Genomic DNA, 26,985 nt, shown 5'->3' with positions numbered 1-26,985 from the left:
TTTTCTTTGTGTAAAGGGTCTTCTATTTCATCAGTAGCCCCAGTGAGCTATTGTTGAAATGTCAACTACACATGGGATACAATAATAAACAATAAACCAGGCTAATTAAAGTGATGCTGCTAAGTTTGGAGTGCCAATTATAGAGTTTATTATGAATGTAATAATCTGAAAGCAATGGAAAATAATTAGCATTTAAATTAAGTTGAGGTTAGCCACATCAGGGAAAGGTTAGTTTTCTATGAATTTTTATAAGGTTATGGTGTTATTTTAAGACTGATTTCAGTATTAACTATGCTTCAATGGAAATTTTGGAATAAGAGTATTTTTGTCATTGATTAGTGGATTTTCTTGAATGGATGTGTATTGGAGTAGCTATTGAAATTTGCACAATATAAATAGAGATGTAAAGTTATATCCATGTATTATTTATCAATTTTGACACTTTATTGCTTTATTTAGATTTATTAAGCTACTGAAAAGGGTGATAGTAATGAAGACAGTAGTTTTACTCTAACTGTAATTGTTTTCTGAAATTTCAGGTTGTGTGTGTGGTAAATAATTTCAAAGGAAGACAGCCAGAAAGTGAGCATATCCACATGGACAATCTGGGACAGATGCCAATGATCAGCATTCCTCGGGTAGAAAGTCCTTTGGAAAAGGTAACATCTGTACAGGTGACTCATAATTTAAATTCTGAGTTGTGATTCTTATATAGAGCAGATGAATATTTATACCTGTGTGTTTATCTGGAGAGTACCTGCCCGGTTATGGTTGACTTCCTTAGCCTCAGAGTCTAAAGTGGCATTTAGCAAGAAGTTCGTCATTAAATGGGTAAACTTACAAAAATGTATACCTTGCTTAAAATATCTCTTTGTATCCATCATGCTAAAAGCTGAATACCTTTACTTAGATCCATTCTGTATTGTGCCATAGCCATAGCCTTTAAATAAGGAACACTGTACACTGGTCTCATGTGTAGGAACAAAGTAGCAAGACGGTTGGGAATGTATTGCGGTTTTCATACAATTTGTTTCATTTGTTCTATGTGCTGTTTTGGTGGATAAATGCTGAGTACAATGTCTGGCACAGAATTGGGGCTCTATTAATATTTGATGAAAACAAACAAATATCTGACAGCAGGAAAATGTCAATCAAGCTCTGCTGATCAGGGACCAAAGATGGGGTTGGGCTGAATGCAGCCAGATCACATAGCATTTTGAGTGACAGGTTGAGGCCTCAGCGGCCATGGTGTTACAGTAACTCTCCTTGAGACTTTTTTGAAGCAGTTAGGGTGGTACTTCCAAATGTTGATGCAGGTATGTGGATTTATGACTAGGTACGTGACCCCCTGGAGATTTATTAGTGGCTGCCTCTTGGAACAGATAAACTTTAGTCTTTTGATCAGGATCATTTTTGATAAGAATCTTAGATGAAGAATCCAGCCACAGGTTAATCGAATCTGTGGATGATGTGAATCCATGAGGGAGAAGTAATATGTTGGATGAAAGAATGAAACTTCTTGAGACTGCAACGAACTGCAATTAATTGAAAAGAAGAAAGGAAAAGTTTTATACTTGCACTTTTAAAAGTTTATGCTTAGGGTAGGGTGTACCTAGGATAGCTGCACAAGCAAAATAAGCTTAGAGTGTAGTAGGCTACAGTTTGGCCTTTGTAGAAAGCGTGATAGTGCTGCTAAAATAGTTTGTGGGATCTGATGTCTCACCTAGAGAAAATGATACCTGACTGAGGGAATTGATGGTTGGCTCTGTTCAGCTTTGCTTAGACCATGTTGAATTTTGTGTACTGCCTGTGACAACACTGCTTTAATATGGGTATTAATAAAATCAAATAGTTGACACTCAATAAGCAGATTTTAAAAGAGTGAAAGAATAATATGTTCAGGATAATGAGTGGACTTAAGTCTTGGATGATAAAGAATTATTAGAAGAACAGAAACTGGTTAGTCTAGATTCAAAGAGAGCACAGGGAGGAAGAAACACCTTCTTATAAGTATCTGAAGGATGGAAGCCCTCTCTCTCTCTCTCTCTCTCTCTGCTTCTTCCTCTCTGTAACTCTGCCTTTCAAAAAAGTAAATAAAACTTTTAAAAAAGGACAAATAATGGCTATAGAGCAGAAAAACTTTTTTGACAAAAAGATTTTATTTTATTTTTTTGAAAGAGAGAGAGAGGTCTTTCATCCACTGGTTCACTCCAGATGGCCACAATGGCCAGTGCCATGCCAATCCGAAGCCAAGAGCCAGAAGTTTCTTCCAGGTCTCCCACGTGGGTTCAGGGGCCCAAGGGCTTGGGCCATCTTCTACTGCTTTCCCAGGCCATAGCAGAGAGCTATGAAGAGGAAGCAGGAGCAGCCGGGACTAGAACCGGCACCCATATGGGATGCCGGCACTTCAGGCCAGGGCTTTAACCCACAGCACCACTGCGCCAGCCCCTGAAAAAGCTTTTTGAAAATGGATGGCAGCCTTAGAGATCAAGTTTCCTTTTACTATAGGAATTTCAGAATAGAAGAGCAATCAATTTTCTTTGATACTGTACAAGGAATTAAAGCATTCAAGTGAGGACAGAGATACTAAATATCACTATTATTATTATTACTATTATGCTACTGATGTTAACGGCATCTATTATTTACTTATTTATTTGAGAGATGAGAGACAGACAGAGATCTTCCCTTGGTTGGTTTGCTCCCCAAGTGCTTGCAACATCTGTGACTGAGTCAAGCCAAAGCCAGGAGTCTGGAATGCAGTCCAGGTCTCCTACATGTATGATATAGACCCAAGTACTTGAGCCAACAACTGCCATCTCTCAGAGCTGGAAGCTGGAGTTGGAAGTTGAGCTGGGACTCGAATCCAGCAATCCTGTATGGAATGTGGGCATCCCAGGCTGCTTCTTAGCCATTTTCCCAAATGCCAAGCTCTGCAATGATGACTGGCATTTCATGGCCTTCAGTGTACATCAAGAACTATGCTGTTGGTTTATATAAACTCCACAGAATACTTCTGTGCTTCACAATATAGTTCCAGTCATCACAGTTTTCAAAGCTGTCTCATTATGGAGGCAAAGAGTAATAGTCAATGAATATCACTTCTCCTGTTTTTCCTTTTAGTAACTAAATCTCTAATTTTAGCTACAGCAGTGACTGACAGCTACAGTCTATATGTTCTAACTTCCCTCCCAGTAGACATGACCCATGTGACCAGCTTTAGATAAATGGATTGTGAGTAGAATAACTAAGTGCAACCTTGTTTGTATCTCACTGAGAACTCTTAAAAAAAGATTTATTTATTTATTTGAAAGTCAGAATTACAGAGAGGCAGAGGCAGAGAGAGAGGTCTTTTGTCTGCTGAACCACTTCCCAGTTTGCCACAACAGCCTGAGCTGTGCCAATCTGAAGCCAAGAACCCAAGAACTGGGAGCAGGGTCCCAAGGGCATGAGCTATCTTCTACTGCTTTCCCAGGCCATAGCAGAGAGCTGGATTGGAAGTGGAGCAGTCAGGACTCCAACCAGTGCCAATATGGGATGCTGGCACTGTAGGTGGCGGCTTTATCTGCTATGCCACAGTGTTGGCCCTTCACTGAGGGCTCTTGGTCTGTACATTCTACCCTGTTCTCTTCAAATGGAAAAAGTTATGGCTGGGAGCCAACACTGCAGGTAGCAGGTAAAGTCCTTGCCATCACATATGGGCACTGGTTTGTGTCCCAGCTGCTAAACTTCCTACCCAGCTCCCCGTAATGGCCTGGGAAAAGTAGTGGAAGATGGCCCAAAAGCTTGGGCCCCTGAAATCCATGTGGGAGAACCTGATGAACCTTGTTGTGACTATATGAGGAATAAACTAGTGGATGGAAGATATTTCTCTTTCTGTATCTCCCCCCTTCTCTCTCTAACTTTCAAATAAATAAATAAAATCTTTTTTTAAAAGTAAAGATAACAATTCAAGCAAGCTTCTAAGATCCTTTGCAAGGTAACTCAGCTACCCTGGCTGCGTGGGTCCCTGGATGAGCTTATAGTCCCAAGTATACAGGTTCACCTTAGATGCTTCTGAGGCAAAAATGAACTATGTTAACTGCTGACCATTAAGTTGTTTTGATTTATTTTCTACAGTCACTTAGCTGATGTCGTATTACAACAAATTTCCCCATTTGTAGTTAAGATAATGGAACCTCCAGGTGGTTAAGTAATTTGCAGAAGTGCAAGTCATGGATAAGCAGCAGAGAAAAATTATGCAAAAAAATTGTTCTGAGATACATACCTATGTGAAAAAACATGTTTTAAAAGACAAGGGGGCCGGCGCCGTGACTTACTTGGCTAATCCTCTGCCTGCAGCGCTGGCATCCCATATGGGCACTGGGTTCTAGTCCCGGTTACTCCTCTTCCAGTCCAGCTCTCTGCTGTGGCCCAGGAGGGCAGTAGAGGATGGCCCAAGTGCTTGGGCCCCTGCACGCGCATGGGAGACCGAGAAGAAGCACCTGGCTCCTGGCTTTGGATCTGCACAGTGCCGGCCATAATAACCATTTGTGGGGTGAACCAATGGAAAAGGAAGACCTTTCTCTCTGTCTCTCTCTCTCTCACTGTCTAACTCTGCCTGTCAAAAAAGAAAAAAAAAGACTCAATAGTATATAAAAATTAGATCTTGTTAAACATAATAAACATAGAAAGCAATGTAGTCTAGTAGAAGATCTAAAACATGCTTTATAGAAAATGATCAGGGTAATAATTAGTCTTTTCATTTGTATGTTTCTGAAACTAACTTGAATAATAATTACAGTCTTCTGCTTTTTAACCATTTTTACTTGGCAGTTGTCTAGTAGCTTCCTAGCATTATAATCTTATCTATGACTACATCATTTTATATATTAAGCAATTAAGAAATTATAATTGTGGGTTTTTTGCTGATTCAATTTTATTTGCAGTGAGTATTAAAATATTAGATGAATGGGGCCAGTGTTGTGGTGCATCAGGTTAAGCCACTGCCTGTGACACCAGCATTCCATATGAGTCCTGGTTCAAGTCCCAGCTGCTCCATTTCTAGTTCAGCTCTCTGATCAGGTGTCTGAGTTAACAGAAGATGGCCCAGGTACTTGGATCCCTGGCACCCATGTAGGAAACCTGAAAGGAGTTCCAGGATCCTGGCTTCGGCCTGGCCAGTTCTGGCCATTGAGACCATTTGGGGAGTGAGCCAGTGTATGGAAAATTTTTCTTCCTCTGTCTTTCCCATTCTTTCTGCTTTGTGCCTTTCAAATAAATAAAATAAATCTTTTTAAGAAGTATTAGATGGTAAAGGTGAAATATTCTATCAAAACTTGTAAATGCTAGAGACATATGTATGAGACTTATTTATTAACTTCTTGTATTAAATTTTTGGCTATGACAAACCCATGTGCTTTATTTTCATTCTGGTAGTTAGGGACTATAAATGGCATGAACGTGACTTGATTCTCCTCTTCTTCATTGGACATCATTAGCATCACACCCTGCTGAGCCACAACTTTCCTGCAGACTCGTCATTCCTGTTCCCAGGCACAGTTCTTCCTGAATGGGCCATGGTCCTGTACCCACACAAACTGTGAGGAGATGGCAAAGCCTGGTGCCAGGAATATCTCATACCTCCCTCTGGAACTCTGCTGCTAGGAGCAGGTTCACTTGTGCTCATCGGTCAGAGAGAGTAGAAACAGCACTAGCTGTCTCTTCCTTTTGTAATAAGAAATAGGTAGTGGTATGTGTGAGGGCCCTTTAAAATATTCTAGAAAAGCTAGAAAAAAGAAATCTATTTTGCTGTAAAATAGTTTTGAAATCCATAGATAATTTTTTATAATACACATTTCCACAAACTATAAAAAAATTTATATTTTTATTTTATTTGAGAGACAGCAACACAGAGACAGAAAGAAGAGATTGTCCACTAGATCCCTCCTTACATGCCCACAATGGCCAGGGCTGAGCCAGGCCAAAACCGAGAGCAAGAAACTCAATCCAGGTCTCCTACATGTGTGGTAGGGACCCACATACTTGAGAAATCAGCTGTGACCTCCTAGAGTCTGCATCAGCAGGAAGCTAGAGTAGGGAACAGAGCTGAGACTTGAACCCAGGCACTGCGTTATGGGATGCAGGCATTCCAAGCAGCAGCTTGACTACTGTGCCAAACGCACACCTCTACACAAACTTTTTGCAGTACCTCAGTACTTTTCACTGTAGTTGACATTGGTAAATGAATAGATAATAAAATTCTTCCAATTGCTTTGGTGTTAATAATTAGTAGTTGGAAAGTGCCATTAAATTGAGAAGAAAAAAAGAAACTGTGTCTATAGTTGGTCTGCAGGCATGGTCAATAGTTTTAGCATTATTATACCAAACTATTATTTCACGGTTGTCACTTTTGTGTTGGAGAAGGCAACGGGTTTCTTCTAGAAGTTATGTACTTGTGTAACCTCCTATGTATAAAGTACATGTTTGATAAACTATAAGCTACAGAGTAATTATGGTGTGCAAGCAGTCTTTATTTTTGTGCCACAATTTATCTCTTAATTATAGGGAATTTGTCATGTACTTAATTACCATAGTTTATAAAGAAAAGCCATGATTTTTCTGAAAGCTCAGTAAATCTGAACATTCATTACATTTGGTTTTATGAAAAGAATTAGTCATCTGTGGAACTGGCCCATCATATCCCAATGCTCACTAAATATTCAGGTTCCCAGTAACTTTATTATGTTTGTCATACAACATTATGAAAAGACCTATGCATATCAGTAATATATCATTAAATCAATTGGAACATATTCCCACACTGGGATCCAGTACAATCTAATGTGGTTCTGGAGGCAGTTTGGATGGGAATTTTGAACAATTTTGGCCTTAGGCAATTCACCTAAATGCTCAGTGACCCAGTTTTCCCTTTCATAAATTGAACATTAAGAGAGTTCAATAAGCTACTGGTAAAGCACTTGGGTCTTAAACATATGAAACCCTTAAGAATTGCCAACTGTAATTATAATTACTGTTTAACAGTTGGAGTGGGTGAAATAAGACATGGAATGTTTTCATATATATAGTGTAAAGCCTTAGAAAACTCTCTTACATATATAAAAATGTGTGTGCATGTGTCTAATGAAAGGCACTACACACAATATTTATCACCAGCATAGTGGAAAGGAGCATATGGGTTGGGCGGGGTTGGGGGGAGCGTGAAGGGGAAGAGAAACAGATACCAATCAGAGCTGGCTCAGAAGCAGAGTGAATTAACCCACTGTGCCACAACACCTGCCCCTGCCCACCACTGTTGTTTTACATTCTCTCAGTCCTGTGTGCAGGTTCCTGTCATCTGTGAGATCCACAAAGCTCACACAGATCAAGGAGCCAGGGACCAGCTCTCTTCACAGGTCACATCATTTGGTCCTCTCAAACTTGCCTGTTTCTTATCTCTACCTTGAAGGACTTGTGCATCCCAAACAAAAGCCTAAGTGCTGTTGGTTTCAGAATGTCTCCAGAGACATCAAGAGACTATTAATTACCCTTAGGGACCTGAGGAACAAAGATCTGTCTCTCCTGGGAAGTAGGGATTGAACCACTTATATTTTCTTTATATTTGGTCTCTTGTGTTAGCAAGAATGGAGTAGGAATTGATATCTCTATATCTGTGTCATCAAGAATCGGAATAAGATAGTGTAAAAGTTCAGGCATTTCTATGACATATAATAAAAAGTAAGTCCAGTTTGAAGAAATATCTTAAAGGCAATTGAATTTTTTCTTACCAATAAATATGTACAATGTTGGTTAAATGGCAAATCTGACAGAATCCCATGAATAACCCAAATGTCAGAAGAGTGAAGATGAAGGATAGTAGCAACCTGTAAGGCAGTGATAAATCTCTTCCACTTAGAGCACATGTCAATGCTTTGGGCCCATTGTTTTGAGACATTTAGTAAATAGTCAAATGTATACTCCAAAAAGCCTTCAAGTCAGCTTTTCTCTGATCAGGGTTCTCCTTAATGTGGGGTCATGCGAGATGAAGGAACCCTTTTCTAGAATTAGTGGGTGCCCCAGAACTGGACAGGAAGGTAATTTCTTTTTTGTTTTTAAGATTTTATTTATTTATTTGAGAGGTAGAGTTACAGACAGAGAGAGGGAGAGACAGAGAGAAAGGTCTTCTATCCACTGATTCACTCCCCCAAATGGCCTTAACAGATAGAGCTGGGCTGATCTCAAGCCAGAAGCCAGGAGGTTCTTTAGGGTCCCCTGTGTGGTACAGGGGCCCAAGCACTTGGGCCAACTTCTATTGCTTTCTCAGGCCATACCAGAGAGCTGGATTGGAAAGGGAGCAGCCAGGCTAGAATGGGCACCCATGTGGGAAGCTGGTGTCACAGGAGGAGGCTTAGCCCACTATGCCATAGTGTCGATCCAGTATTTTCACTTAAAGACAAAAAAAAAAAAAATCAAAGAACTGCATCATCTTCCTGGAGTAGACAGTAAGCTAAACAGAAGAGCAGTCCTTTTGGTATTTGAACAAACATATGAATGAATGAAACTGTAAAGAAGCAGTGATCTTCCTGAAAAATACCCATGCTCTTAACTTCCTCTCACACTCTAATCAGCTGGTAAAGCAAGAAGATGATGGCACAGAACTACATCCTGCTGTTCTGCTCATAATCTAAGTGGAGGATTTCCTACATGTTCATAGAAATAGTTAAGGGATTGTTCACTAACCCTCCCTCACTCATTTTGGGAAAATAAACTGAACTAGAAGTATCCTGATTTAGGGATGAATAATTATGGCAAGGACTTAAATCCTTTCAAAGGATTTTGTGACAATGAAGAAAGATTTCAAGAGATAATACATGTTGGCAAGATTGCCAAAATTTAATTAAATCTATTGTATATAGCCTTTCCTTTCCACAGTGAAGGAAATTAAAGAAAACATGTGAAATGAGAGATGAAAGATAGCAGACACCGTGTGGAAACTATTGTAAGGAAACAAATAATGTCATAGCAGGATTAAAATCAGAAACCATAAAGAACAGAATCCACACTGGGAAAAGAACAATTATATTAATGACAGGTTTTGTAGTAAAAGAACATGAGAATGATATTGATCTGAGGGTAACAGATATGACGACATAGCATGGACACCCAATATATGAATCACTGTATATTCTTCACAATAGCACAGATGAGCAATAGCGATGTTCAGAGATAGGCGTTAAGGAAATGCTTCTTCCAAGTAAATACTTAGATATCCCAGCTCTAAGGGTTAACCAGATACAAGGTACAAAGAAATATATGCTGGAATAGAGAGATTTCTTGGTGAAATTTTAAAATTTTGGTACCGAAGTTCTTTTACTACAAAACTATTCAGATATTAATTCCTGTGAGATTTTCTAGAAACATTCCATTTTTTATCTAATCCTATCCATCTTTATTTTGCTTTTTAAGTATTTGTGTTTCCTTGTCAGGTTAAGTGCCTCTTTCCTTAGATTTACAAGTGGTATGGGCTAACACTGATAATGCTTACGTTGTTTCCAAGTGCCTATCTAGGTCAATCTGAATGTCACCATTGGGTTTAGAAAACAAGTAGCCATTAGAGTTCACTGACTTTGATATTGTTCCGATAGGGTCATAGTCAAAGTGGAGGTTCTCTCCTCCCTTCGGAGAAGGGTACCTCCTTCTTTGAAGGCCCCGTTCTTTCCACTGGGATCTCACTCACAGAGATCATTCATTTAGGTCTTTTTTTTTTTTTTTCCATGATATCTTGGCTTTCCATGCCTGCTATACTCTCATGGGCTCTTCAGCCAGATCTGAATGCCTTGAGGGCTGGTTCTGAGGCCGGAGTGCTGTCTAGGACATCTGCCATCCTATGAGTCTGCTGTGTATCCCACTTCCCATGTTGGATCTTTCTCTCCCTTTTTGATTCTATCAGTTAGTATTAGGAGATACTTGTCTTGTTTGTGTGATCTCTTTGACTCTTAGACCTATCGGAGCTATCAATTGTGAGCTGAAATTGATTACTTGGACTAGTGCGATGGCATTGGTACATGCCATCTTGATGGAATTGTGTTGGAATCCCCTGCACATTTCTGACTCCACCATTTACGGCCAGTCCGATTGAGCATGTTCCTAATTGTTCATTTCCTCCCTCTCTTTTTCCACTCTTAGATTTAACAGGGATCACTTTTCAGTTAAAATTTAAACACCTGAGAATAATTGTGTGTTAATTACTGAGTTCAACCAATAGTACTAGAACAACAACAACAACAAATACTAAAAAGGATAGAGTATTACATTGTACATCTAAAGTCAGGACAGGAGCTGATCAGTTCATTGTTGCTTATGGTGTCCATTTCACTTAACAGGTTTTCTCTTTGGCGCTCAGTTGTCCATAGCCCTGGCAACTCATGACTAGAGCCCAGGGAGATTACTGACGCCATGAACAGGAGTGTCAAATTGTTAAGTCAGCAACAGGAGTCACTGTGTACTTACACCCCATGCGGGATCTGTCCCTAATGTGTCGTCTAAAGCCAAGTGATGCTAGGACTGGTACTGAAACAGTATTTTTATACTTTGCGTTTCTGTGTGGGTGCAGACTGATGAGGTCTTTGCTAATTATATACTGAAGTGATCTTCTGTATATAAAGAGAATTGGAAATGAAAAAAAAAAAACAACCTGGTGTTAAAATGGAAATGGCATAGAAAATTAATTAATTTGAAAAAAAAATTATGTAGGATCTCTGTCTTTAATGTGCTGTACATTGCTATTTAATGCTATAATTAGTAATCCAATGGTAGTTTTTTCACTTGATGTTGCTATATGGGCAAAATGTTGAAATCTTTACCTAGTATATACTAAACTGATCTTCTGTATACAAAGAGAATTGAAAATGAATCTTTACATGAATGGAAGGGGAGAGGGAGCGGGAGGGGGGAGGGTTGCGGGCGGGAGGGAAGTTATGGGAGGGGGGAAACCATTGTAACCCATAAGCTATACTTTGGAAATTTATATTCATTAAATAAAAGTTTAATAAAAAAAAAAACAAGTAGCCAGCAAGAGTGGGAAAGATCAGACATGTTCAGTGCTTTGCTGCTAAGATAAAGCATCTTGATCCAAGGGAGCGACTTGGAAGGAATACCAGTGTACACCATGTTTAATTCCCTTGGCAACTGCAGAGGAAATTACATATGTGGATAGGGAAGTTCTAAGACAACTCCTAGTGACCCAGAGAAGCATATGCATTGAGACTTTCATTTACTCTTTTGTGAGTTACACAAAAGGGGTCAAAATAAAGTATGAGCTGAAATTTAGTCAGAGTTAAAATGGACAGAGAGCCTGGGTTTTGCAGTGGAACATCATTTTAAGCCTGTTTCACCTGCGTAGCAACCAGGTAGGGTTAGACAAATCACATCTCTCCTTTTTACCTGAAGAATTGATACAGAGATAGTTTTCATGCAGGGTAATTATTGGAATTAATGGAGCATAGATATACTTCTGGGCACATAAGAGATGCTTCATGTAATTTAGTTCTCTCCTGCAACAGTAATAATTCCCTCAATGGGATGTTTAAAAAATTTCAGACTAGGATACTCGTATGAAAATATTTCATGGATTTAAAAGTATATACAGATTGCCTATTTCATACATAGCACGTGTGGCAGAAAACATTATAGCATAAAGTGTTGCATACATTAGTGCCATAGCAACAGCAAAACAATCCTGTGATTTCTTGCCAAGACAAATATGATTATGCATTATTGTGCTCCCTGTGATAAATTCTTTTGAGGTTTCACATGTTGTGCATGAATAACTCTGGCAATCTAGTTAAGATTCACTTCCTTTTCTGTAATGCAAATCTTTGTTTTACAGAGTTGCTGACCTGTAATATAAATGTTATATAGGACTTTGTCAAAACAGATCTACTTGTGATATGATATTGGAATAGTTAGTGGAGCTAAATATATTTATATTTCAGGCATTTTTCCTTAATCTAAGCTTTCAGCATTTATGAAACATATTTGAAGTAAATCAACATTTACATGCTATACTCTGTTCTCATTTGCTAAATTCAGTTTTACATTAAAAAAGTAAATTGAAAATGGAAGCTTAAAATTTCTAACAGACATCACATTTTAGGTTAAAAATACTAACACATTCTGTTATTACATTGCCATATGTCACTTTCCTATTCATGCTCCCATATATTTATTTTCCACACTTTTTAAATCATAATAAACTATGTGAAGAATAAAAGCCAGGTTTTTCCCCCAATTTATCTAACAGGCATTTTATAAAGACATCTTTCAGTAAATTATTTCTGAATACAGACAAGCTTTCTCATCTCATTTGTGTGAATAAATATAGAGTTGATGACTGCATCTTAAAATTATATGATTCATTCAGTCATTAGATAAGGAGACAATAGAGAGTAGACAATGGCAGATTAAAATATTCCCATGCACTTGTAGTTAGATACACATGGGAAGCTGTTCACAGCCATTCATCTTTTCTCTCAGCTCTGTGCTCGATGGTATAATACAGAGGGCCATTCTTGAGGTTTTCATAGTCAGAGCTTTACAATGAAAATGCTCTGTATTAAAAAAAGTCTGCTGTGTATCTGAAACATTGAAATCATACTTGAATTTTGACAATAAAAATTCGTGACTGTATTTTGAAATGGCTTTTATCCCTTGTGGAGTCTGATTACTTTATACAGATTTAAGTAAATAATCTTCAAGCCTGGAATAAGTGGAATCACCATATGTGGTCAAAAAAGGAAGAAATAAAAATGCATAACAATGGGGAAAAAGTAAAAAGTTTATTTGATTAAATCTAGAAAAATAAACACTGGCTCAATTTGCAGTCTTTTGGAAGGACTGTGGTAATTTTTTATTCTTTCAGTTAAAGAAGCAAATAGCAAATATACGTTTTGGAGTAGATGTTCAATCTAGCTGCTAAGACACTGATTAAGACACCTGTGCCCCACATCAGAGTACCTGGGTTCATTTCCCAGACCCAACTCCCGACCAGCTTCCCTCCAATGCAGACCCTGGGAGGCAGAAGTGATGGCTCAAGTACTTGAATTCTTGTCATCCATGTAGGGCGTTGGATTGTGTTCCCACCTCATCTTTGACCCAGGCCCAGCCGTGGTCATTGTGGGCTTTTGTGGAGTGAACCAATGGATGGGATTTCTCTCTCCCGCCCTCTTTCTTTTTTCCTCTCTGTGTGTCTTTCAAATGAATATTTACAAATAAGTAAATAAACATTCTTATATATTGTCTACAATTTGAAAATTCAGGTAAACAAAACAATAAATGAACGGGAAGTATCCATATCCCATCACAATTATCACTGAAACCGTTTTTTTTTAAAGTAGCCTTCAAGACTCTGTCAGTTTATGTGTGGCTTGTATGAATTTCCTTGTATGTTTTCTTCGGTAGTCTTCTGCTTTTGCTAACATAACAATACATCATATATATGGTTACAGATCAATCAATGTAATAATTGTATCAAGCATCATGGTAAAGTCTGAACTTTAATTAGAACTTAATATTTATCTGGAATTATTCAGAGAATGGCAAATACAATATTTTAGTTTTTATAGAAATCATTTGAGTGTGTCTTATTTCCATTTAATAAAGAAAAAGACAGAGGATATGTAATATGTTCAAGGTCACACAAATGGCCTATGTTTGGAAACAAGAAGACAAAAATGTGTTTTTTCCATTTTCATGGAAATGTATTCAGTATTTGGAGTTCAAAGTCATAATCACAATGCTATTTAATATTGAAAAAGTTATATGAATTATCTAACCATTACCTTCGTTACACATAGAAATTTGTTTCCACTTCCGGTTTTTTCACCATTGTAAACAATTCTAGGGCAAACATCGCTGACATACATATCTTTGTAAGCTCATTAAATAATTGAAGACACTTCAGAGAAGTGGAAATGCTGAAACAAAGAGGATGAATATGCGAGGCTTTTGATTTAATTCATATTTTATGTACTCTTCCACAATGGAGAATATTATTCTTCATTATCCTCACCTATCTCATGAGCCAAAAATAAATCAAGTCCCTCATTTCAATACGTGTTACTTAAATAGCTTCTAATAAACCAAGTTTTTTTTCTTTTTAAAAAAATATTAATTTGAAAGGCAGAATTACAGACAGACTGAGCGAGAATGAGCATCCATTTGCTGATTCACTCCTTAACTGGCCACAATGGTCAAGGCTGGGCAAGACTGAAGCTAGGAACTCCATTCAGGTCTCCCACATGGGTGTCAGTGGCCCAAGCATAAGGCCATCTCCTGCTGCTTTCCCGGGCACATTCGCAGGAAGCTGGATTGGAAGTGGAGCAGCTGAAACTCAAATCAGTGCATGCATTGCAAGCAAGGGCTTAGCCTGCTGTACCGCAACACTGGCCCCAGTTTTTTGATTTGTGGGGTTTTCATTTTTTTTGGTTTTTGTTTTGTTGTTGTTGTTGTTGTTGTTATTACTGAAACAACAAATTCAAATTTTGAAACAATAATTTAGTAACTGAAAAACTAAATTCTGGACACCACTTGGTCTTTAGTTATAGGTCATATGACCATCAATAGTCCTAATCCTTTTACACTGGTGTTTATAAAGACATAATTTACATCCTGTAGCATTCCTTTTTTCAAAGCCTGCAGTTTTATGAGTTTTGGCAAATGTATGTAGTCATGACATCATCACTATAATCAGGTTCTAGAGCACTTTTATCACTCCAGAAAGATCCCTGTTGCCTTTGATTTTCGTGTTTTCCAGAATGTCATGTAAATTGACTCAGACAAAATTAAGCCATTTTAATCTTACTTCTTTGTTACAAGCAGCACAAGGGTTTTTCCCTGCCTTTTTTTTTTCTTTTGTGCAGTAGCATTTTGTAGTAGTAGTTATATGGATATACTACACTTTGTCTTTCCATTCTCTCATTGAAGGATATTTGGGTTATTTTGAGTTTTTTGATAATTATGAATAGGATTTTGTGTGAACATGCTTTTCTTTCTTTTAAATACATACCTATTAGTGGGATTGGCTGATCATATGGTAAATTTATGTTTACATTTATAAAATATTTTTCAAACTCTCTATATCATGGTTAATGGTTCTTGCAGTGTTCAATATTTCTAAAACGAACTTTGATGTGGTTTATATTTTTACAAACTGGTGCCTGTTTGTGAAAATAGGCAAGCTTTTTTTTAAGATCTTATTTATTTCTTTGAAAAGCAGAGTTATACAGAGAGACAGAGCTCTTCCATCTGCTGATTCATTCCCAAAATGCCCATAGCAGTAAGGGCTGGGCCAGGCAAAAGGCAGGATCCAGGAGCTTCATTTGGGTCTCCCACATGGGTTGCAAGGGTCCGAGCACTTGGGCCATATTGTGCTGCTTTCCCAGGTGCATTAGCAGGGAGCTAAATTGGAAGTGGAGCAGCTGGAACTCGAACAGGTGACCATATGGTATGCCGGCATTGCGGGCAGTGTATTATCCCACTGTGCCAGAACACAGGTCCCTTGAATGAATTTTAATCAGCTCTTGATTACACAAAAATTCATCATATAACTAGTTATCCACAAGCTCTTATTCTTGTCTGTGAGTAGCACTGATTGCTTGTTTATAAAATCTGAAGCAGTTTGAAAAGTTATAGAAGTTAAATAAGCAAGAAGTTAAATAAATTTAAAATACTAATACAAAACAATGCATGAGTGCAATTTATGGATGGATTCTTTCTTATCATGAATTGTAGAAACAGTAAAATTATTGTAACATGAAATATGTGATGGATATCAAACAAGAAGCACTGGGTTGCATTTCATACGATCCCTGAGCTTACATTTTCAGGGGAGACAAAATTTTAAGTGAATGATGTAGAAGACAGCAAAGATGCTTATGCTGAAGGAACACATGAAGGGGGACCTATCTAAATTCAAAGATGCTTGCAGCATCATCTTAGGGGAAATTGGAATGACCATTAACCAAGTGAGGAGGAGAGAAAAGAATGTTCCAGATAGTGGAAACAGCTTGTGCATGGGTTTTATTTGGCAGGGAAGAAAGCACACAGATACAAGAGATAGAAGGTTGCTGTTAAACAGTTTAGATGATCAACCTGGGGTTCAGAATGAGTCATAAAGAAACAGAGTTCATAAGAAACAAGATAGACTAGAGCGGGTAGATAAATTATCAATCAGGAAATGTTCACGTGGCCAAAGAAACCCTGTGGTATGAGGAAGGTGGGCCAGGAGGTTAATTAGGCTTTCACATTCCAAACGTGTTTGATGGTTGAGAATACAGTTGTGAATATGGGATAAAGGGGTGGAAATCAGGAATGTCATTGTACTTAGGGAAGTTAAGAAATGTAGTGAATGCACTACACAAACCTACCTCTTCCAAATACCATAAACACATTATCATTAATAGATTTAAAGGGAATTTCATGATGTTGGTACATTTGGGAAACACTGAATTAAAGTGAAACGGAGCGTTTGTTGCAGACCTTCTTAGTACTGGAGCATTGTGAAGTACTAAGCAAGGCATAGGATGTACAGTTGGTTCCAAAAGATGCAAAATTTTTTTGAAATTTTTATTTCAAAATTTTTTGTTATTTATCAAATTATTTAGGACTACTGCTTTCTTAGGCTATACTTATTTTTTTAATTAATGAAAGGATATAATTTTAAATAAAGAATTGATTTTATATGCCTAACAATACCTGCTTCACTCATCAAGCACTTTTCTATGCCATTAGGAACTGGTACTCAGACTAGCATAAAAGGTATCCAACAATCCTTGCCACACTTGCACTCCCAGGCCACAGCAGAGAGCTGGACTGGAAGATGGGCTACTGGGACAGAATCCAGTACCCTGACTGGGACTAGAACCCAGGGTCCCAGCGCCACAGACAGAGGATTAGCCAGTTGAGCCACGGCAACCATGGGGAATCTGTTTTATTTGGCACCTTAGGTGATGTGCAAATGGAGCCAGGACTTGGCCTGGGCCTGGCTGGACTGGCAGAGCTTCTGGTACCTGGTTCTCAATATTGGCTGATTAGAATCATCCAAGAAGCCTTTAAAAATTCTAATTATCAGGCCATATCTCAGACCAAATAAACCACAGGTCTTTGGGACTGCATCAATGTTTACTTAAAGCTCCCAGGTGATTCCAGTATAAAGCCTCAATTGAGAACAAGTATCCCGTGAGTGGGTGTGGAAAGCAGTCAGCTTCTTTGGCTCTCAGGGTTTGGGACTACCTCCTAAGATTGATAGCTAATGTGCCAGTAATGCCAGACTCGCCTCTGGTTTATTTTGCTCGTCGGAGAAAGACATCTAGAGATTTCTTCTTTCTGCAGGGAAAAACAGTTGTCTCAGAAAGTACTCATTAGCTGCTTTCTCTATATGGTACAAAAAAAATTAATTCCTTAATGGAAACAAAACCTTGCACTTATAGAAAACTTTGAACTAAAAACAACTGTAGAGAGAGAAAGGTCCCTAAAAGTCTTTTTTGGGTCCCAAGAAAATGCTATTTCTGTCACCACAGCTTTTATGCCTCCAGAGCCTCAACTTCTTAAAACAACAATAAATTGATTAATATGAGTTTTAATTTCACAGCTTGAAGTCTGAATTTTACTAATACCTTCTTCATGAAAGGACCTAATATTATTTCTTTTGAGCAAAATCCTAACCCATTTCACAACTTACTGAGAGAACACCTGGTGTGACGAAGTAGTCTGGCCATTCATCCTCCAGGTGCCTCCACTTTTCCTCTTCCCGCTCCTCCTGCCCACTTTCCTCTTGCTGTTCATTGTCAGGGATACAATGAATGAATTGAGAAAACAGACAGCAAAAGTTAGGATCATGGCATCCATCTGTCTTCCCCTGATAAAAATGTAGGCTGTGCCTGTATAACATCAGAATCATTGATTGATTGAATTCTAGGATCATGATTCCTTCTCATAAATCCTTAGTGCCAGATGTTTTCCTGGATTCAGAATATTTTATGATTTAAGGATATGTGTATTCAGTGAAGCAAGTGGGATCTAAAGCATCACCTTGTAATCAAAGATGGACATTTTTACTGCAAAACATAGCACCTGGATAGTTCCATTCCAGTTCTGGTCAAGTTTGTTGCCACAAACAAGTTTGCAGCATCTTCTAAGAAATATTCAAGTTTTAAAGTGTGTTTGGATAACAGAATTGTAGACTGGAAGAATTGTGGGATTTATGGTAAAATAAACCAATGGTGAATTTTATTTTTAAAAATCCAACCAATAATTGAAAAACTGATTTTGATTTCTTTATTTTATTTTTTCTTTTTTTTCTTTTTCATTTTATTTTTAGCTTGTTTCTATGACTTTTATAACTAGAAATGCATGGTGGATATGTCTGCACTGATACTAGGACCATTGTGTATATAATCTCACTTAATTCTTAATGCAAATTCATTCCAATAGGTACTATTGCCTTTATTTCACAGTCCAAAAAGCTGTGTCTGAAAGGTTGAATTGTAAAAGTTGCAATGGTTATGGAGCCCACATTGAAACATTTAACTTTCAAACTATTTAACTGTGAAGTCCCCTGTACCACATAGTTTTATTACCAATTGAGCCAAAAAACATCAGTGAATTAAAGACATTGAATGTACAAATTCAAATTTGTATTTAGGTTAAAAATATATTGATTGTTGATAATCTCCTATTAAAACACAGCATCTTCCAGAAACCGGTCATTTTGACAGAATGGAAGTGAACCAATATTTAATGTCAGCATTTGGTGAACACTATAGAACTTCAAATAAACTATACTTTTAGCACAGTAAGTCAATGTCTAAATAATGTGGAAAACATGTTTTATAGGTATCTCAACACCAACCAGTTGAGAATGCCCAAGAAGAAAATTTACAGCGAAGGTCCTTTAAAGACTGTCTTGCCAGACTTTTCAGCTGGATAATGGGAATAGGCCACTGTGAACACCTTCAATTAAGGCAATAAACGTATGTGCGCTCATGCGCACTGGTTTTGGAGTTGGGTTGCAAAATTAAGGCAAATACAGAAAAATGGGTCCTTCTGTGCAGGTTTCCATTAAAACCAAAAGGGATATAGAGATCACAACTTCTCGTTGTTGCTACTGTTATTAATCTTTCAAATTTATACTGTTTTCACTCACTAATGGATATTTAATATTCCTAAAGTAAATAGCCCTTACTAATAGCATTTTGTTTTTTGCTTGTTTGTTTTTGATTGGTTTTCTATAGCTTTAATTATTAATACATGCCTGCATTGCCTTTGTTTTTTGTTTTTTGTTTTTTACATTTCCCCTATTATTTTACAAGGAAACAGTGATCTTTTTCAGGTGGCACAGTCATTGCAGATTTTTCTGTCAAAAATAAATTACAGGTTTTTTAAATAACATTTTTTCAATGGAGTATAATTTTTGTAAATGAAAGTATAAGATGAAAATTAAATTCAAACTTCACATGTAGAATTTAGAGCTTTTAAGATGGGCATGCTATAGACTTTAGAATTTGCCAAATTTAGAATCTAAAATGACTTTTTTTAGAAACAAAATGTTTGCTTTCCCATGAGACCCCTGCACTCAAGGACTAGACTCAGTATTTTGCTCACTGGTTTGCTGTGGACTTGAATGAACACTTTCTAATGGGTGCTTCATGTAGCATATTCTGATTTCCATTGGTGGGGGGTGCTCAAGCTCTGTCATCTGAGCTATAAACCTCTGCAGGTGTAACTTCAGAAGGCATTGTGCTGATACTTTATGGAACCGCATTCTTCTTGTGACTCTGAATTAAACTTTGAAGCATGAATATTTTTGGTGTGCCACCTGTTTGTACTATTGCCTAATGTAAAATTTAGTACCCGTGTTTAAGAGTTTGGAGGCAGAGGAGAGCAGGGACAAGAGAAAGATGGGAAAGGTTGATTAATAGGTACTACTCTAAGTAAGAGAAGTTCTGATGGTATGTTGGGAAGTAGGGTGGCTGCAGAGAATGATAATGAATTTCTATGGTTTTTAAAAGAAGAAAGGATTTTGAATGTTTTCACCATAAAGAAATGATAAGTGCCTGAGGAGAAAAATATGTCTGCTCTGATCTGAACATTAGGTAATATTTACATGTATTAAAATATCACACGGCATCCTATAAATATGTACAATTTTTATGTGTCAGTTTAAAATAAAAGGATTTAGTCAGATCAAAAGGGAAACCTACTGTCATGTAGTTGACCTGAAGGGAGTCAGTTCCTCTAGACAACTCATCTGAAAATATTAAAGCAATTCCAGTTTTGCATATTACTGAGAAAAGTGCTGATGGGGAAGTGAGCAATATCATAACTTCCTATATAAGAATTATGCCATTTATATATTTCAAATTATGCACTCAAATGCTTTGCTAATGGAAGTTGTGTAATAGATTTTAGAGTGTTTTGGATGGGAAAAACCTGAAGCAATCATGTTACTCTTCTCTAGATTCCTTTGGGGTAAAATCAGCCCTGTGCTAGAAGAGAATCTTGTTAAAAACCTACTGAAGGCCAGCACTGCAGCTCACTTGGCTAATCCTCCACCTGCGGAGCCGGTATCCCGGGGTTCTAGTCCCGGTTGGGGCGCTGGATTCTGTCCCGGTTGCTCCTCTTCCAGTCCAGCTCTCTGCTGTGGCCCAGAAGGGTAGTGGAGGATGGCCGAAGTGCTTGGGCCCTGCACCCGCATAGGAGACCAGGAGGAAGCACCTGGCTTCTGGCTTCGGATCGGCGCACCAGACATGGCAGCCATTTGGGGGGTGAACCAACGAAAGGAAGACCCCTCTCTCTCTCTCTGTCTCTCTCTCTCTGTCTAACTCTGCCTGTAAAAGGGAAAAAAAAACTATTGAAATAAAGATTCCATCTCCTTCATTTATGATAAAGTTTAATTTGTCTTAGACAATCCTCTTCTCTGTATGTCTCCTTCTTATATACACTAGATTGCCCCTAATTTTTTTGCCTCCCTATGCAGTCACCTCAATGTTTTATTTTCATCTGTTCAACTTTCTGATAACCATGACCCTAAAAATGACAAACTCCAAGCAGAGCCCTTCTAATTCCAGTTACATAGGAAAAGTTGTGTCAGAGATCAAAACTTAAGGGTAAAGCAAAATGGAGAGGGTGCTAGTCTAGTTTTCTTTAGAACCCTGGGGTCTTAAAATGTAGTACTGCTTCCACATAAAGAACGGTCATGTGATTTGATATTTGTGCACAGTGAAAGGAAGATCCAGTGGCCATTGAAGCAGATGAGGTTAAATCCCCAAGTCAAATGCCAGCATTTTGTAGCTCTCAAGAGTGCACAACAGTGTGTTCATTGGCTCATTATTAGGGAGTCTTTGTGCTGCTGTAACAGAATGTCACAGACTGGGTAATTATTATGAACTAAAGTTTCTTGGCTCCTATTTCTGGAGACCTGAAAATCCAAGAGTGTGGTGCTGGCATTTGAGGAGAGCCTTCTTTCTGTGCCATCCCATGGCAGAAAGGCAAAGTAAGGCAAGGGAGAAAAAAGGGGAATAAATTCTCCATTTGCCAGTGTACCCATTCCCACAATAATGGCATCAACCCATTCATGAGGGCAGAGCCCAGGGTGTGTATTAGCAGGAAGCTGGAATCAACAGTGGAGCAAGGACTCAGATGTAGTCTGCCTGACCCAGGATGTATGTCTCCCCAGAGTCCTGGACTAATCCCCTCTCATTAGTCCCATCTCATAACAGTGCTGTTTCCAACACGTTTCCAGGCGACACATTCAAACCATCACATCAGGTGACCTTCCTTCCCTCTTTGGGGCATCTTTGATTTAAGCCTTCTGTCCCTTTGTATCATTAGCACCTTTTCCCCCTACACATGTCCAGGTTTAGATGACAAATTATGTTGGCACCCTACAGTTAACTGCACTTTCTTTGTCACTCTTGCCAGCTGGCATTTGTACACTTGGTTTTTGCCCTCTGTGTCAAGCTGTGTACTATCATCAGGGGTTAGTTTCTGGTCATTCCTTTATTAAAGTCCTTTAATGTTTAAGTCTACCTTCCAGGGTGATAATTGTCTTTTTCATGTAGGCTGTCTTCCACAAATGGAATGAGCCTTGTGGACCTTTTATTATCCAGCTCAAGGACAGGAGTCCTGGGGCCTAAACCAATGGCCTATGGGATGCCATTCATTTTCTCTTAATTTTTAACTCCTGTCCTCTCCCTGTGACCCCTTCTTCACCTTTTCCCTACCTTCTGGTTACTCCTGACTGATTAATCATCAATTTCTGTCTTAATGTCTTTCCAGCAATTATTTTATGCCAGGTCTTGTCCAGAGTTATGATGCTCGTGTCAGTTTCGTATGGAAACACTCTATATCAAATTGTATTTTCTCAGTTCACAGATTTCAGGTCCCCATGGGGCCACTAGAAGTAAAATTGATCTTTTATTTCCACAGTTCTTATGGTTTTTATTGAATCATAGTGCATTATATAACTTTGCTAAATCTTGTTTGTCTTAAGGTCATGCCCGTGCCTTTCTAAGGAAAACTCAAGAAAACTTAGAGAGGAGCCACTGAATTTCCCAACATTTTCATCTTGTATTTTTCAATGGAAAATTAAAATGCTTAAAAAACAGCATTCTTTCCAAGCTAGTGGTTCTTACTGATTGTGTTTTTCCTCGAGTGCTAAGTGACTCTGACCTAGAAAATAATGCCCCAAATTGTAGCCAATGATGTTCTTTTAGTTGTGGTTTAATATTCCTAAATTCATTGAAAATACATTGTAATGTCTCTGCACACATTCTAAAAATTTTTGGCAACACTTAACTAACTTAAAAAGTGCTAAGTATACATTGATGACTTGTCATAACAACCATTCATTTTATAAAGTCCTATTATGATGTCACCGTCTTCTTAAAACCAAGGCAAAAACTACTAAGAAGTCATTCAAAACTGGTAATGTGATGGGGAGGAACATTTTTAATGTTGCTATTACTGCTTGGGGCTGTCACTCATGTTTGAATCCTAACATAATCTCAATTGAGGTATGATTATGTAATATCATTTTTTCAGCACAGGATTTCAGCATCCATGATACAGCCTGTTGCATGACTGGATCTATTTAAATATTAGCCATTCTACAAGGTTTCTTTGTACACAATTCTGTTGCTTAAATAAAAAGAAATCCAAAGGCCTATAAAGAATTCTATGCTTGAGATAAAAGCCAGAGATTGCAGTCTGGAGTCTGGATTCATGCATCAAAAATGAACTATTTAAGTAGATTTTCATCAACTAACAAATGCTATTTCAGTCTGAGCATTTTATCACCTCATTCTACTCCATCTGTCTCACAGGGAGCAATTAATCTGAAACCTGAACATGGAGCATTAAAATTCCATTAACATTGAACAGAATATTAACATGTCTGACATTGCAATTTCTATCTCTCCGAATTTCAGTGTTAATTTTGAATAAAGCAGGTATAACATTTTAATCTATTTGGTTAATTAAGAATATTGAATAAAATATATAATTACCAGCCAAAATTATGTAATAACTCAGAACTTAGTTTAAGGACATGGTGTTTAAACATATCTGAGCTGGTTTTCTTTATTAGGCTAATGATTGTTTATAAAGGCACTAAATATTTCACAGAGCCAATTTTCCCAAGACACTGACTTTGCAATTCCTTTTTCTTTTTACAGAACCACATCACTGCCTTCGCGGAAGTCACATGATATCGAAGCAGATGGTCTTTCACTGCATTGGACATCGTCTCTTTTTACCATCCATTCATAACACCCAAAGTTTATACAGTTGTCTAATGATTTCTATAATTTTAGTATCAGTGTCAGCCTGTCTGTTGCCCCCACTAGACTGTGAGCTCCTCGAGGGCAGGACTCTGTCTTTCTTTACTGCACCCCCAACACCTACAGCAAAGTCTAACAGAAAGTAGGTGCCCAATAAAAATGTGATGACTGAATGAACAAATTCCTAAAGGACACATTCACTTTAGTTCTTCACAGAATCACTTGCAGTTGAGTGAAAAGATATCTCCACAGAAACCATATTTGCTAACAGAAAATAAATAAATAAATCCTCTACTTGGCGCTAAACTTTTCAATTTCCCACATATCTCTTCACCAGTACCCTATTTAATCTGAAGTGGACTTTGAAAGCCATGGGGGTCTTTTATATTGTTATTCAGCATGACATTATTTCCTTTCTAACAAATTTCAGTGTGTGAATATTCTTTACTTTTAGAAAGTATGTTCTATACTAAAATAATGTTTGCACATTCTATTATGCTATATTTCACTTAAACTACCATTCATACTATACATTCTAAGACTGGTGCTTCTGCTTTTGAAGGGGAAAAATGCCAATTTTTACTGTAATAAGTAATGTATAAAAATTAAAAATATTTATTTGGAATTTTTCTCCTGACACCTGTGGTTTAATTGTTGACTTGTAGGTTTTGAAAGCAGGCAGTATCTAAGATAGTTAGAATGAAGAAACCTAGCAATGGTACCTTATTGAACGATTATCCATTGAAGATAGCATCTTAAGAGTGGTCAAATCTCCATTCTTAGGCTTTTTTCACTGGTCAAGATTTCACACTATTTAAATGGGAAAGATCCACCTCTGACACATATTTTAAATGATGCAAATGCTAGAAATATGGTTAATGTGTTTTGCTTTGCATTTGTGTAGTATTTTATAATTTACAAAGTACCATTTTATTTAATCTTGATGGTAACCCTGTGTAAATGTTAAGAATGTGGCTTTATTTTTATAAATGAGAAAAAAAAAATGAAGCCAAGACAGAGTGAACCACATGCCTAGCCCCAAACTAGTAAGAACAGGGTTAAAATTTAAATTTAGGTTTTCTGATCCAAAACACAATGGTACTTCAAAAAGGTCATGGAAAATGGAAGTAAAAGGTAAGTTTATCTTGGTGCAAGAAATGCTGAAATCCATGCATGGTTTTTTTCATTACATGGATTTTCCGTGAAATTTTTGAAGACATCTTACATGCAACAGCTATGATATTGTTTTGAACACTAAGGCCTTTGAAGTGATCAGTACAGTGCTGGGCATCTACCTATGTTTTAGAAAATGGCATGTGAAAACAGAATTACAAAAGCTCTTATTATTTTAAATCCTTATAAGAATAAACTCTTTAAAGGTATACAAATATAAGCTTTTTTGACCCTATTATAAGTAACGAATGTCAAAGGGTCTAGCTGTGAGGCCCTCGGTAAAAGCAAAAACAGAATCAAATATCTCTCCTTCTATGGTCATCCCAGGTCCCAGGCCCCAACTCAGGAGAGGTCCTAAGGGACATATTTTACATTGAGTCTGTGAAATAAAAATAAAAATCACCAGAATACAAGGCAAATGAGCTTTTTGATGGTAACATTTCAATCTTTAATGCTCTTCTGATTAACACTGGCTTATGTGAGTGCTAGTTAATTTACTGAAATGAGGTTTTTTTTAGCTTGACAGTACTAAAAAAAATGAAATTTCTATATACTCTACACTTTCAAAAGAAACCAGTAAATAAATATTACCAAAGTCTTGTCTGTTACTTCCAGCCTGGATGTTACCTGCCCATTTCTGCCACTGTAGGAGTTGAAACACTTCTATTAGGGGCGAAAAAAGAAAATCCATATCTCTACCAATTTTAGATCTTTATAGAAATTCAATTCTGTTGTAAACTTAGAGCATGAAAAAGCTTTGAATGCCTTGACTCTCTTCGAAGACTTCTAAGGCAATAATATCAGTAGGGAATTCACTTACTGGTAGTAGAAGTGAAGGGGATGATCTCATCATGACTCAGAAGGCAGAATTCCCAGATAGGCCTCTAAAGTCTGGTCAGTGCTATTGGTTCTATATCTGTTTTTCAGGAACCCAATTAAGAATGGTTTCCATACATTATATAGCTATATATTTTCAGCTATATATTATTATATTAGTGTTGTATCTTTGGACCTTGGCCTGAATATAGGAGTTATAAATTCCTCAGAAACTCAGTTTAATCCAAGACAAGAGTAAAGTCATATGTAATATTTAAGTTTCATGGATCCATGATTGTGCAATGAATGATCCTATTGAGAATACAGAAAGAAAAAAAAAAAAAAAACCATAGATGTGACTATGATAAAAGCAAGCCAAGAGTCCTTAACCATGATGCTGTTACTGAGAATAATGAAAACCGCATTTAAGAAAATATTAATATGTAAATATGTAAATAAAAAGTCTAGTAAAAGCAGATGAACACATATCTTTCTGATAAAGACATCACATTTTTAGTCTACTTACTTGGGGCCCAGGTCAGCATACATTGGTCAACCTGAAAATTTCAGTAGTCTCTGTTTGCATGGCAGAAATTCTGCACATGTTTTATCTGATTCCTAAGATAACTTAAAAGGCTCTTTTATGTTAAAAGAGAGGTGAACCTTCTTTGACAGACTTTGTCTAGTCCACTTCTAACTGGGCCTCTCTTTTCTCAGGATCTATCCTAGCCAAATGTTTCAGTTACATTTAATGTAGTTTCCTTTGTGAAAGAGCAGTAGGGGAAGAAATAATTCTCTGCTGCGCACTGTATTTTTCAAATAAAATTTTAAAAATTAAATTTAAAAATGTGTTTTGTTTTCTTCTCCCATGTATTGGTTTTTCTTGGGGGTGGAGGAATAAAGACTGCTTGTTAATGTACATGAAGTTGAATGCTCAGTGACTAGAGAATGTTTGCAAGTGGATTGCAATGGGTTGGATTAAACCAGTTTCCTGGGCAGCTAAGTGGCTGACAGCTTCCCATGGGCCATCCTGAGAATCTTACCACCTTGTTATTTGCAAACCGTAACTCCTTTGAAACTATATGAGACACTGAGCAGTTCATGATCCAGTGTATGGTCTGCCTCTCCTGTACAGCAGTAAAGAATGAATGTAAATGATCTTGTTCCTTCCTCTAGAGCA

General features: G+C 37.5%; 1 protein-coding gene across 1 annotated transcript in view; it reads left to right on the top strand.

The window, feature by feature from the left end:
* Positions 1-24,325, top strand: part of PLPPR5 (phospholipid phosphatase related 5) — a 121,623-nt gene extending 97,298 nt beyond the window's left edge. Inside the window, exons 6-7 of the mRNA XM_062190110.1 lie at positions 540-659; positions 23,712-24,325. Of these exons, the coding sequence (XP_062046094.1) occupies positions 540-659; positions 23,712-23,744 (153 nt within the window). The 3' untranslated portion in view covers positions 23,745-24,325. The remainder of the gene's footprint in view (positions 1-539; positions 660-23,711) is intronic.
* Positions 24,326-26,985: the final 2,660 nt, after the last annotated feature.

Source organism: Lepus europaeus, chromosome 5, assembly GCF_033115175.1.
Source record: "Lepus europaeus isolate LE1 chromosome 5, mLepTim1.pri, whole genome shotgun sequence".
Lineage (NCBI taxonomy): Eukaryota > Metazoa > Chordata > Mammalia > Lagomorpha > Leporidae > Lepus > Lepus europaeus.
Note: the sequence above shows the minus strand (reverse complement) of the source record. Positions and strands in the feature narration are given on the sequence as shown.